At 37.0% G+C, this 15,160-nt stretch overlaps 1 protein-coding gene across 1 annotated transcript in view; it reads left to right on the forward strand.

The window, feature by feature from the left end:
- Positions 1–3,510: 3,510 nt before the first annotated feature.
- The window catches only part of WDPCP (WD repeat containing planar cell polarity effector), a 243,648-nt gene continuing 231,998 nt past the window's right edge, over positions 3,511–15,160 (forward strand). The window contains exon 1 of the mRNA XM_081253708.1: positions 3,511–3,595. Within this exon, the coding sequence (XP_081109834.1) occupies positions 3,535–3,595 (61 nt within the window). The 5' untranslated portion in view covers positions 3,511–3,534. The remainder of the gene's footprint in view (positions 3,596–15,160) is intronic.

The raw sequence follows: 15,160 nt of genomic DNA on the forward strand, positions 1-15,160 counted from the left end.
CTTTATCTGGATACCACCACTCTGAGTACGTTAATGTGAAGGGCTACCAGTCCTGCTTACGTTCTACTGGGCACCAACCCCAGTGGCTACTTCACGACTATTAAACCAAATATTCCAGGGGCTACAGGAGTGCTTTATAGAGCAGAATGTTTCTCTTCTTTTCCTCCTGTTATTTTTTTATTTAGTGGGAAACTAGAGCAGCATTGTTTATATACATTAGGACATTTTTAGAACTAGCACGAGCATTTTTCTCAGTCCCTCCCCACCGCCAATGAAACTACAAATGAGTCCTGTTTTCAAGTCCAGATCATAGACTCTACACTGTACTATTCTCAGAATTTCCCCTTATGTCCAAGTGCAAAGGGTCAAGGGCTTTGTACTTGACATTTGACACTCTCCACAGGCATCAGTTTGCTTATTCTCCTCCAAACTCCATAATTTCTGAGTAGCTTGGGATTTTCAGACTTAGTAAAGATACACAGTAGACCTATTGGTTTTCAACTTAAAAACTTCTCTGTCTCTTATAAATAATAGCCAGCATGGATTAAAAAGAAGCTATGATCCACTCTCCATTTCTGTTATCAGGGGAATGTTTTGACAAATTCTTTATTATTAATTGACTTAAACTGAAAAATAGCATTTCAAGTTCAGACTTCTTTTGATACGTAAGTAAAAATGTGGCCTTCTGGCTTTGGCTATAAAATTTTATCTCTAATTTGCATGATGAAACCTTATTATGTAGCTACTAACAGGTTTACTTCAGCCTTGCCTTTGTCCGAATTGTCATAAGTTCTAATTATTGGTATCTGAATCAACACTAAATTGAAGAATGTGAGTTTTTATTTTCTAATACTGTCTAGAAGTTGAGACTTTTTTTTTTTTTTTTTTTTTTTTTTTGCGGTACGGACCCAGCTGCTCTGCGGCATGTGGGATCTTCCCGGACCGGGGCACAAACCCATGTCCCCTGCACTAGCAGGTGGACTCTCAACCACTGTTCCACCAGTGAAGCCCTAGAAGTTGAGACTTTTAATGCTCAGTGTCAGAAGAAATAGGCACCTGTTTTATCACATCCTTTCTTCTCTATTCCTAGTGAAGTATTAATGCATTTGCATGTCCTAAATCAGTACTTCCTCTGGTGTAGAAATTTCTCCACGTACAGATGTTTTTCCTTCATAAAATCACTATTGTAAATACTTAGTCATTCATTCATTTCTCTCTATACAATGTGAGATCATATTTAATACTCCTTTTGTTTTTTCCGTATAACTTTGCATAGTGCTAGACATTTGAGTAATAGCAGTAGCAAAAACAGCAGCAATAATAAGGTAATTGAATAAAGGTACCCTCAAAACAGTCTTGAGGTAAGTACTTTATTATACCCATTTTATGGCTGGGGGAACTTTGGAAAGTTAAGTAATTTGTGCAAAGTGAATAAGCTGAGAAGTTAGAATAAGAAGCCAGGCAGTTAGAGTCTAGAATTCACACATTAAACTTAATAAATACAAAATTTATTTAATTTATTAACTGATTCTTTAAACAAACATTACAGAGCTCACCCATCCAAATGACTAGGCCGCTGTTTACATATTCTAATACAGTAATATTTTAATTAAAAAATACAACTATAAAGTAATAATTCTGAATAAGTCTCATGAAACTAACTGAAAGCAATGCCAAAGAACACAGCTTTGGAAATATTTTGAGTAATGGCAGCCTCACTAGAGTCACTCACAAGTGACAACTCTGAAAGATAATACTCAGTTGAATTGAAAAATACAAATTAGCTTAATATCCCTTTTTCTCTACTGCCTACTAGTAAGGAATTGCATCCTTCATAGTAATGAGCCCACAGGCTCTTCTACCCCATTTCTATATACAGTGACAGCCAGCTTCTGATTAGAGGAGGGCACATCTGGAGGTCGAAGGGTCTTTTGTTTCATCTCTAACCTTTTAAGGCACTTTAGTACAAGGAAGAAAGTGAATTCAGATCAGTCCAAAATTTACTATTATAGCCTGTTTTTTGCTACCCTTTTCAACGTCATTTTTCTATAATTTTCCACCAGGCATCTTGATCTACCACTGTCCTTTTACTCAAACTGCTGTGTACACCCTCCCTACACCTCTGTATACCCCAAATCAGTAAGTGTGCTGTGGTTGCCAACACAGACTCTGAAACCAGAAATTTCAGATTTGTTCAGATTCAAAGCCTGCTTCCACTACCTGCTGGTTATACGTCTTTTCTATACCTTAGTTTCCTCATTATAGGGGTAATGGTACTACTTCAAAGAGTAGCTATAAGGATTGAGTTAATACATATAAAATTTTAGAAGAATGCATGTCACAATGTAGGTGCGTAGTAAGTATTATCTGTTGTTATCATCATCATTTTTATCATCATCATTTAACTGATGAAGTTCTATGCTTCTTTGAGGTCCTACTGACATTTTACAACTTGTCTGTAGCTTCTCAGAACCCTGCTATTCCAAGCAAGGTCGAGCCCTTCTTTTATGCTGTGTAATTGTTCACTCTGCCATTTCAATAATTAGTACACTGTGTCTCATTAGTTGAACATGCATCTGATTCTTGATGATTGTAAGTGCATTGAGGTCAAATGTAAAGGCGAAGGAAGGACCAACAAAGTTTATATTATGTCTAAAATTATTTTGGATTATCACCCATATGAATAGTATGGGAAAATATTTTTAGTCACTCCAAATGTTAAAGAAGCTGAGGGCTTTTTCCTCCATATGAAAGATGTCTTAAAATATTTTTCAAGCGTTTTTTGTTATTCAGAAGTTTGTTGGAAATAATAAAAGAAAGTGTTAATAATATCCATCACTAGCCCCTGCTGTTAAAACTGGGAGAAAATATAAGATGTACATTATTGCTATCTCTTTTTTTTAACGCAGGTAGAGTAGACTATCTGGATCTATCACGACATGCAGATTAACAAACTAATCTGAATGCTAATGTGGTTTCACACAGTTTACTTCTAAGTAAATATGTTTCCTATAATAATAACTATATATCATTTACCTTGAAAATTCCACTTTAATTAGCCTGTTAGTATGTGGGAGATTGTAAATATTTGCTTTGTATATTAAAGATAGACCACAAAATGTGTTTGTACTTACTAACTACATAACAGATGTTTCTTTTCCTTAAAAATATTTTTTAAAAATGCATAAATGCTAAATAATTCTAAATACACTCAGAGCCTTAAAAATCAAACGTATGTTATTGGAAACGCAAATATATATATTCTTCTTACTACATTTCTCAATGTGATGACATATTAAATCTAGGAAAACAAGTGTTTTTTTTCCTTTTTCTAGAGTTCATTTCTGGGTGGTTAACTAAGGGTACCTTAAAGTGTGTTTATTCTAATGAACCGTATCTCAAATATCAGTAGCAGCAAGTGATTCTTTTTATTATTTCTAAGGGATCTTGGTTTTATTGGCAATAGAAGATAATTAATTGGCACCTCTTCTTAATTATTTTTTTAAACAGGACAGAGATTCCTTCTGCCATCAGATGTCTTTCTGCTTGACTGAACTGCACCTGTGGTCTTTGAAGAATACCTTACACATTGGGGGTAAATAAGCTCTGGATTAATTTCAATATTTTTTAAATATAAGTTACAACAATATAAATAAGTACTAGCAAAGGTTAGAGCTTAGATTCTCCAGCTGGAATTGCATTATTTTCTTTATACTTAATGAAAAATTGGCTAGTGTATAGTAATTTCGTTTAGTTAACTCTGCTTACTTTTTTTCAACTTGAGTTACATTTTCTGCTTTGAACATTAATTTTACTGGCCTAATATCTGTTTCCTCTTAAGATACACAGATGTTCCATTTTTTTCCTGGGATTGTTCATAATAACTGATTTATATTCATAAATATTTGCAGGCTTGCTAATGGTAAATGCATTTCTATTTGATATTAAAGTAATATTTCAAACATAAAGTAATATTTCAAACGTACAACTAAGAGGTACAATTATATTCATTTTTTAAAAATAAATTTATTTATTTATTTATTTATTTATTTATTTATTTATTAGCTGTGTTGGGTCTTCGTTTCTGTGCAAGGGCTTTCTCTAGTTATGGCTAGCGGGGGCCACTCTTCATCGTGGTGCACTGGCCTCTCACTATCGCAGCCTCTCTTGTTGCAGAGCACAGACTTCAGACGCGCAGGCTCAGTAGTTGTGGCTCATGGGCCCAGTTGCTCTGCGGCATGTGGGATCTTCCCAGACCAGGGCTCGAACCCATGTCCCCTGCATTGGCAGGCAGATTCTCAACCGCTGCGCCACCAGAGAAGCCCTATTCATGTTTTTTGAATCTCACATTTTTGGGGAGTAATATAAATGTGTTTTAACAATGTTTATTAGTATTTCAGGATAAAGTATATATCATTAGGAAACATCTTTTAAAAAATTCTTTTCCTTTCTGAGTATCTAAAGCAACTCTTGTATTTAGGAGGACAGATTTATTACATGTCTTTAGCATCATTACTAAGAAAATGGTTTATCTTGCAAAGAATTATTTCTTTATATCAAATATATAATTACAGATGATGTCATTATAATTTCATTAAGTTTAGCTTGCTTAAAATGGATAAGGATAGAATTTCCACTTAAACAAAGTGGACTTAACACCCATTTGCTTCCTTCCCTCATTCTTCAAAATGAGAGTAGACGAATTACTATTAAAAAGGTATAGAGCACTGGAGCCTGCAGGCTTTTTGGTGGGGATAATGGCAGACTTCAGGAGGGCTCATGCCAAGGAGTACTTCCCAGAACTTCTGCTGCCAGTGTCCTTGTCCCCACAGTGAGCCACAGCTGCCCCCCGCCTCTGTAGGAGACGCTCCAAAACTAGCAGCTGTGTGGCTGACAGGGTCTTGGTGCTCTGGCCTGGTGTCAGGCCTGAGCCTCTGAGGTAGGAGAGCTGAGTTCAGGACACTGGACCACCAGAGACCTCCCGGCCCCATGTAATATCAATCGGCAAGAGCTCTCCCATAGATCTCTGTTGCAACACTAAGACCCAGAGCCAGCAAGCTCCAGTGCTGGATGCCCCATGCCAAACAACTAGCAAGACAGGAACACAACCCCACTCATTAGCAGAGAGGCAGCCTAAAATCATAGTAAGTTCACAGACACCCCAAAACACACCACTGGATGTGGCCCTGCCCACCAGAAAGACATGATCCAGCCTCATCCACCAGAACACAGACACCAGTCCCCTCCACCAGGAAGCCTACACAACCCACTGAACCAGCCTCAGCCACTGGTGGCACACACCAAAAATGACAGGAACTATGAACCTGCAGCCTGAGAAAAGGAGACCCTAAACAAAGTAAGTTAAACAAACCAAGAAGACAAAGAAATATGCAGCAGATGAAGGGGAAAGGTAGAAATGCACCGGACCAAACAGATGAAGGGGAAATAGGCAGTCTACCTGAAAAACAACTCACTGTAATGAAAGTAAAGATGATCCAAAATATTGGAAATAAAATGGAGAAAATGTAAGAAACGTTTAACAGGGACCTAGAAGAACTAAAGAGCAAACAAACAATGATGAACAACACAAAAAATGAGATAAAAAATTCTCTTGAAGGAATCAATAGGAGAATAACTGAGGCAGAAGAACCGGTAAGTGACCTGGAAGATAAAATAGTGGAAATAACTGCCACAGAGTAGAGTAAAGAAAAAAGAATGAAAAGAATTGAGGACAGTCTCACAGACCTCTGGGACAACAGACCTCAGAGACAACATTAAACCCACCAACATTCGAATTATAGGGGTCCCAGAAGAAGACAAAAAGAAAGGGTCTAAGAAAATATTTGAGGAGATTATAGTTGAACACTTCCCCAACATGTGAAAGGAAATAGTCAATCAAGTCCAGGAAGCTCAGAGAGTCCCATACAGGATAAATCCAAGGAGAAACACGTCAAAACATATAAATCAAACTATCAAAAATTAAATACAAAGAAAAAATATTGAAAGCATCAGGGGAAAAACAACAAATAACATACAAGGGAATCCCCATAAGGTTAACAGGTGGTCTTTCAGCAGAAACTCTGCAAGCCAGAAGGCAGTGGCAGAACATATTTAAAGTGATGAAACGGAAGAATCTACAACCACCATTACCCATCAAGGATCTCATTCAGATTTGACAGAGAAATCAAAAGCTTTACAGACAAGCAAAAGTTAAGAGAATTCAGCACCACTAAACCAGCTTTATAACAAATGCTAAAGCAACTTCTCTATGCAGGAAACACAGGAGGAGGAAAAGACCTACAAAAACAAACCCAAAGCAATTAAGAAAATGGTAATAGGAACATACATATCGATAACTACCTTAAATGTAAATGGATTAAATGCTCCAACCAAAAGACACAGACTGGCTGAATGGGTATAAAAACAAGACCTGTATATATGCTGTCTACAAGAGACCCACTTCAGATCTAGGGCCACATACAGACTGAAAGTGAAGGGATGGAAAAAGATATTCCATGCAAATGGAAATCCAAAGAAAGCTGGAGGAGCAATTCTCATATAAGACAAAATAGACTTTAAAATAAAGACTATTGCAAGAGACAAACAAGGACACTACATAATGATCAAGGGATCAATCCACGAAAAAGATATAACAGTTGTAAATATTTATGCACCCAATATAGGAGCACCTCAGTACATAAGGCAAATGCTAACAGCCATAAAAGGGGAAAACAACAGTAACACAATAATAGTAGGGGACTTTAACACCCCACTTTCACCAATGGACAGATCATCCAGAATGAAAATAAATAAGGAAACACAAGCTTTAAATGATACTTTAGACAAGATAGAGTTAATTGATATTTATAGGACATTACCCCCCAAAACAACAGAATACAGTTTATTCTCAAGTGCTCATGGAACATTCTCCAGGATAGATCGTATCTTGGCTCACAAATCAAGCCTTAGTAAATTTAAGAAAAGTGAAATCGTATCAAGTATCTTTTCCAACCAGAATGCTATGAGACTAGATATCGATTACAGGAAAGAAACTGTAAGAAATACAAACACGTGGAGGATGAACAATATGCTACTAAATAACCAAGAGATCACTGAAGGAATCGAGGAGGAAATCATAAAATACCTAGAAACAAATGACAATGAAAACACAACGACCCAAAACCTATGGGACTCAGCAAAAGCAGTTCTAAGAGGGAAGTTTATAGCAATACAATCCTACCGCAAGAAACAAGAAAAATCTCAAATAAACAACCTAACCTTAAACCTAAAGCAATTACAGAAAGAAGAAAAAAAGACCCAAAGATAGCAGAAGGAAAGAAATCATAAAGATCGGGTCAGAAATAAAAAGAAATGAAGGAAATGATAGCAAAGGTCAATAAAACTAAAAGCTGTTTCTTTGAGAAGATAAACAAAATTGATAAACTGTTAGCCAGACTCATCAAGAAAAAAAGGGAGAGGACTCAACAGAATTAGAAATGAAAAAGGAGAAGTAACAGCTGTCACTGCAGAAATACAAAGGATCATGAGAGATTACTACAAGAGATTACTACAACTATATGCCAATAAAATGGACAACCTGGAAGAAATGGACAAATTCTTAGAAAAGCACAACCTTCCAAGACTGAACCAAGAAGAAACAGAACATATAAACAGACCAATCACAAGCAGTGAAATTGAAACTGTGATTAAAAATCTTCCAACAAAGAAAAGCCCAGGACAGATGGCTTCACAGGCGTATTCTAACAAACATTTAGAGAAGAGCTAACACCTATCCTTCTCAAACTCTTCCAAAATATAGCAGGCAGAGGGAGGAACACTCCCAAACTCATTCTACAAGGCCACCATCACACTGGTACCAAAACCAGACAAAGATGTCACAAAAAAAGAAAACTACAGGCCAGTATCACCGATGAACATAGATGCAAACATCCTCAACAAAATACTAGCAAACAGAATGCAACAGCACACTAAAAGGAGCATACACCATGATCAAGTGGGGTTTATTCCAGGAATGCAAGGATTCTTCAATATACGTAAATCAATCAACGTGATACACCATATTAACAAATTGAAGGATAAAAACCACATGATAATCTCAATAGATGCAGAAAAAGTTTTTGACAGAATTGAACACCCATTTATGATAAAAACTCCAGAAAGTAGGCATAGAGGGAACTCACCTCAACATAATAAAGGCCATATATGACACACCCACAGCCAACATCGTTCGCAATGCTGAAAACCTTGAAGCCATTTCCTTTAAGATCAGGAAAAAGACAAGGTTGCCCACTGCCACCACTATTATTCAACGTAGTTTTGGAAGTTTTAGCCACAGCAGTCAGAGAAGAAAAAGAAATAAAAAGAATTGAAATCGGGAAAGAAATAAAACTGTCACTGTTTGCAGATGATGTAATAGTATACATAGAAAATCCTAAAGATGCTACCAGAAAACTGCTAGAGCTAATCAATGAATTGGGGAAAATAGTAGGATACAAAATTAATGCACAGAAATGTCTTGCATTCCTATACGCTAATGATGAAAAATCTGAAAGAGAAATAAAAGAAACGCACCCATTTACCATTGCAACAGAAGAATAAAATACCTAGGAGTAAACCTACCTAAGGAGACAAAAGATCTGTGTGGAGAGAACTAGAAGACACTGGTGAAAGAAATTAAAGATGATACAAACAGATGGAGAGATATACCATGTTCTTGGATTGGAAGAATCAACATTGTGAAAATGACTCTACTACCCAAAGCAATCTACAGATTCAATGCAATCCCTATCAAACTACCAATGGCATTTTTCACAGAATTAGAAGAAATTTTACAATTTGTATGGAAACACAAAATACCCTGAATAGCCAAAGCAATCTTGAGAAAGAAAAATGGAGCAATCAGGCTCCCTGACTTCAGGCTTCCTGACTTCAGACTATACTACAAAGCTACAGTAATCAAGACAGTATGGCACTGACACAAAAAAAGAAAGATCACAGAACAGGATAGAAAGCCTAGAGATAAACCCATACACATATGGTCACCTTATCTTTGATAATAAGGCAAGAATATACAATGCAGAAAAGACAGCCTCTTCAATAAGTGCTGCTGGGAAAACTGGATAGCTACATCTAAAAGAGTGAAATTAGAACACTTCCTAACATCATGCACAAAAATAAACTCAAAATGGGTTAAAGACCTAAATGTAAGGCCAGACACTATAAAACTCTTAGAGGAAAACATAGGCAGAACACTCTATGACATCAATCACAGCAAGATCCTTTTTGACCCACCTCCTAGAGAAATGGAAATAAAAACAGAAATAAACAAATGCTACCTAGTGAAACTCAAAAGCTTTTGCACAGCAAAGGAAACCATAAACAAGACGGAAAAACAACCCCCAGAATGGGAGAAAATATTTGAAAATGAAGCAGCTGACAAAGGATTAATCTCCAAAATATGCCAGCAGCTCATGCAGCTCAATATCAAAAAAACAAACAACCCAATCCAAAAATGGGCAGAAGACCTAAATAGCCATTTCTCCAAAGAAGATATACAGATTGCCAACAAACACATGAAAGAATGCTCAACCTCACTAATCATTAGAGAAATGCAAATCAACACTACAATGAGGTATCACCTCATATTGGTCAGTATGGCCATCACCAAAAAAGCTACAAACAGTAAATGCTGAAGAGGGTGTGGAGAAAAGGAAACCCTCTTGCACTGGTGGTGGGAGTGTAAATTGATACAGCCACAATGGAAAATAGTATGGAAGTTCCTTAAAAAACTAAAAATAGAATGACCATACGACCCAGCAATCCCACTGCTGGGCATTTACCCTGAGAAAAACATAATTTAAAAAAATCATGTACCACAGTGTTCATTGCAACACTGTTTACAATAGCCAGGGCATGGAAGCAACCTAAGTGTCTGTCGACAGATGAATGAATAAAGAAGATGTGGTACATATATACAATGGAATATTACTCATCCATAAAAAGAAACAAAATTGAGCTATTTGTAGTGAGGTGGGTGGACCTAGAGTCTGTCATACAGAGTGAAGTAAGTCAGAAAGAGAAAAACAAATACCGTATGCTAACAAATGTAGATGGGATTTAGAAAAGAAAAAGGTTCTGATGAACCTAGATGCAGGATAAGAATAAAGGCACAGACATAGAGAATGGACTTGAGGACATGGGGAGGGAGAAACGTAAGCTGGGACGAAGGGAGAGAGTAGCATCTACATATATACACTAGCAAATGTAAATAGATCACTAGTTGGAAACAGCTGCATAGCACAGGGAGAGCAGTTCGGTCCTTTGTGACTACCTAGAGGGGTGTGGTAGGGATGGTGGGAGGGAGACGCAAGAGGGAGGGTGCATGGGGATATATGTATACATAAAGCTGATTCACTTTGTTATACAGCAGAAACTAACACAACATTGTAAGACAATTATACTCCAATAAAGATGTTTAAAAAAAAAAGGGTATAGGGCTTCCCTGGTGGCGCAGTGGTTGAGAGTCCGCCTGCCGATGCAGGGGACACGGGTTCGTGCCCCGGTCTGGGAGGATCCCACATGCCGTGGAGCGGCTGGGCCCGTGAGCCATGGCCGCTGGGCCTGCGCATCCGGAGCCTGTGCTCCGCAATGGGAGAGGCCACAACAGTGAGAGGCCCGCGTACTGCAAAAAAAAGGGTATAAACCCACAAGGACTGAGAGACTAGGAGAGGAGACAATTTCTGTTGAATAGTTTTTGGAAGGGATGGAGAAGTTACCAAAGGTTAAAAATCTGCATATCAAATGTTTACGGAGAATTCCAGTGACAACCAATTTGGGTCTCAAAACTTTAGAGAGGTACAGATATTTGAGGAGTCAGGTACTGCAGAAGGATAGAGTTGTGGCATGGGGTGATAAGTAAGGGAGTTGAAAGTCTGTGTACGAAGCAGTGAGATACTTTTCATACTGTGGAAATACTTAATTTAGGGAGGTTCAGAACTAGCTGTAGTGGAAGAAGACGGGAGAGGTGTTGAACTGAAAACAGGGATGAAGTGAAAGCCTACATACTAATGGGTGAGGGCCTCTTAATCCCTTTATAATCAGATTAATCTTAATCTGAGAATGTCACAGGCAGCTGTACACTTTCCATGAAAGAAGAAGCTGAGGGCCTCCTCTCCAGAGAGACTGCGTGGCCCCAGAGAGAAGCCCTATCTACGATGATTTCTGAGTTGGTCCTCTGGTGAAATACCCTGGTTCCTGAGTGGTCAGTGAAACCCAGCAGTTGGCAAGCATTGTTCATGTATATTGAGCTCTCTAGTGCCTCACTTCAAAATATGAACAGCAAGAAAGGAAATATAGATGTTTCAGGAAACATTTGAAAACTGTATTAATCTTGCGGAAATTAAAAATATGTAGCAGAAAAAAAATTTTTTAACTCAAAAGAGTAAAAGAAATTGTGTCAGAAAATAGAAAAAAAAAAACCAAGAAAATGAACTTACTTCACTCCTGGCAAATGTATGAATTGGTCCTGCCTCTTAGGAAACAATTTGGCATCATCTAGTATAGTTGAAGATGTATGTTGCCTACCGACCAGTAATTCTACTCCTAGATATGTGAAAGCCTTGATAACTTTTGCACCAGGAGACGTAAAAAAATGTTCATAATAGTACTGTTTGTAATGCAGGAAACAAGAAACCATCCAAATATCAATCAGCCAGAGAATGGATAAATGTATGCAATAGTGAAAGTGAATGAATTACAGCTGCATGCAGCAACATAGATGAATGTCAGGAATATGATATAGGGCAAAAAGTTTAAAAAGTAAGTGCAGGAGAGTACATACAGTATGATTGCATGCAGAGGAAGTTCAAAAACAGGCTAAATTAAGTAATATATTGTTTCAGGAGACAAATATATGTGGTAATACTATAAAGAAAATTAGATTATAAACACAAAATTTAGTATAGCTCTGAGAAGGAAGGGAGTGGAAGTGAAATAGTAAAGGGCACAGAGGAAGTAAAAGATAATGTTCTTGGGGGAGGGTTCAAGATGGCAGCATAGGAAGATCCTGAACTCACCTCTTCCCACAGACACAATAAATTTAACTACATATGGAAAATGGATGAATAGAGCCTCTACAACAAAAGGTAAAAGGACAGCATTGAGATAGGTAGGAGAGAGAGAGACAGTCTTGCCAAGGGAAAAATCCACATCCCAGCCACACTAATCCACAATTGGGAGGGATAAAAAGGTACGGATGTTTTCTCTGAGCTATGAGAGATTCAGGTTCCACGTCAGGCATCCCAACCTCTAGATCCTGCACAGGAGAGACAAGCGACCAAAATACCTGGCTTTGAAAACCAATGGGGAATATGTCTAGGAAAATTATAGAACTGTAGGGAACAGAAAACCCACTCCTACAGGGTGTGCATGCAAACTCACTTGACCTGAAAACCAGCACAAAAACACCATACTGAGAAGCACATGGACCATAGGTGAAGAGGACCCACTTACTAATCTTGAAGCATCTTCCAGAGAGGCAGGAACCAACTGAGATACTCCCTGGGAACTGAGACACTGGTCAAAGCATTTTTGCAATTTCAGGCTACCTTCAGAATTCTGGTGCAGGTGAGCACTATTTTGAAATTTTCCCTCTAACCTTTTAGAAAGGAGAGGGAGAAATAGAAATGACTTTGGAAAGGACTGGGAGAAATAACTGATTTACTTAATACATAGAAATAAACACAGGGACTTAGGCAAAATGAGACAGAAACATATTCCAATCAGAAAAATATGACAAAACCTCAGAAGAAGAGCTAAGGAAAATGGAGATAAGCAATCTAGTGTATAAAGAACTCACAGTAATGATTATAAAAATGCTCACTGAGCTCTGGAGAAGAATGATGAACACTGTGAAAACTTCAGCAAAGATATAGGAAATATAAGAAAGTAATAAACAGAAGTTATAACTGAACTAAAGAATATGCTAGAGGGGTTCAACAGCAGACTGCATGAGGTAGAAGAGTGAATCAGTGGGCTAGAACACAGAACAATGGAACTCACCCACACAGAGCAACAAAATGAAAAACAAATTTAAAAAAGTGAAGATAACTTAAGAGACCTTTGGTACAACATCAAGCAGAATAACATTTGGACTATAGGGGTCCCAGAAGGAGGAGAGAGAGAGCAAGGGCTAGAAAAATTATTTGAAGAAATAGTGGCTGAAAACTTCCCTATTTGGGGAAAGGAAACAGACAGGTCCAGGAAGCCCAGAGAATTCCGAAGAAGATGAACCCAAAGAGATGCAGACCAAGACACGTTATAATTAAAGTGGGAGAGGTTAAGGGTAAAGAGAGAATCCAGAAAGCAGCAAGAAAAAAACAACTAATTTTGTACAAGGGAAACCCCATAAAGGCTATGAGCAGAAATTTTCAGCAGAAACTTGACAGGCCAGAAGGGAGTGGCATGTCATGTTCAATGTGCTGAAAGAAAAAAACTTCCAACCAAGGATTCTCTACCTAATGAGGTTATCATTCATAATTGAAGGAGAGATGAAGAGTTTCCCAGATAAGCAAAAACTAAAGGAATCTGTTACCTGCCCTACAGGAAATGTTGAAAGGACTTCTTTAATTTTAAAGGAAAAGAAATGGTACTAATTAATAATAAGAAAATATACAAAAGTAAAAATCTCACTAGAAAAGGTAACTATATAAGAAAGGTAGTGGATCAATCACTTTTATAAGGCAAGCATGCAGGTTAAAAGACAAATGAAGTAAAACTAACTAAAATTACAATAATTAGTTAAGAGATGCATAAAATAAAAAGATGTAAAGTGTGTCGATGAAAGTATAAAATGTTGGGGGGATAAAAGGATAAAACTTTGGAATGTGTTCAAATTTTAGTTGTTACCAACTTAAAACAGGCCACTATTTAAATAGGATGTTATATGTGAACCTCACTGTAACTACAAGGAAAAAATTATAGTAACTACACTAAAGAAAATGAGAAAGGAATCTAAATATCATGTTAGAGAAAACTGCTAAAGCACAAGGGAAGAGAGAAAGAGAAGAAAAAAGGAACAGAGAACTTCAAAAATAACCAGAAAACATTTAACAAAATGGAATAATTACGTACTTATCAATTATTACTTTAAATGCAAATGGACTAAATTTGCCAATCAAAAGTGGCTGAATGGATAAAAAAAGAAGACCCATCTATTGGTTACCTACAAGAGAATTACTTCTCTTGTAATTCTTGAAACACACAGACTTAAAGTGAAGAGATGGAAAAAGATATTCCATGCAAATGGATGTGAAAAGAAAGCTGGATTATCTATACTCATATCAGACAAAATAGACTTTAAAACAGAGACAGTAATAAAAGATAAAGAAGGGCATTACATAATGATAAAGGGGTCTATCCAGCAAGAAAATATTAACATTTATAAATGTATTTGCACCCAACAGCGGAGAACCAATATATATTAAGCAAATAATAACAGACTTACAGAGAAAAATTGAAAGTAATACAATAATACTAGGGGACTTTAACACCCCATTTACATCAACAAATAAATCATCCAGACAGAAAATCAATACAGAAACATTGGACTTAAATGACACATTAGTCCAGATTGACTTAATAAATATAGAACATTCCGTTCAAAATCAGCAGAATGCACATTTTTCTTAAGTACACATAGAAACATTCTCCAGGATAGATCACTATTAGGTCATAAAACAAGTCTCAGTAAATTGAAGAAGATTGAAATCACATTAAACATCTTCTTTGGCCACAGTGGTATGAAACTAGATATCAGTCACAAGGAAGAGGCCAGGAGAAAACACAAAAAGGTGGATATTAAATAGCATGCTACTGAGCAACCACTGGGTCATCAAAGAAATCAAACAATACTTAGATACAAATGAAAACAGAAATATGTCATATCAAAATCTATGTGATGCAGCAAAAGGAGTTCTAAGAGGGAAGATCATAGCAATATAGGCCTACTTCAAAAAGCAAGAGAAATCCCAAATAAGCAATCTAACTTTACACCTAAAGGAGCTAGAAAGAGAAGAACAAATGAAGCCCCAATTAGTAGAAGGAAGGAATAATGAAGATCAGAGCAGGAATAAATGAAATA

This window comes from Mesoplodon bidens (assembly GCF_964165515.1).
Source record: "Mesoplodon bidens genome assembly, chromosome: 14".
Lineage (NCBI taxonomy): Eukaryota > Metazoa > Chordata > Mammalia > Artiodactyla > Ziphiidae > Mesoplodon > Mesoplodon bidens.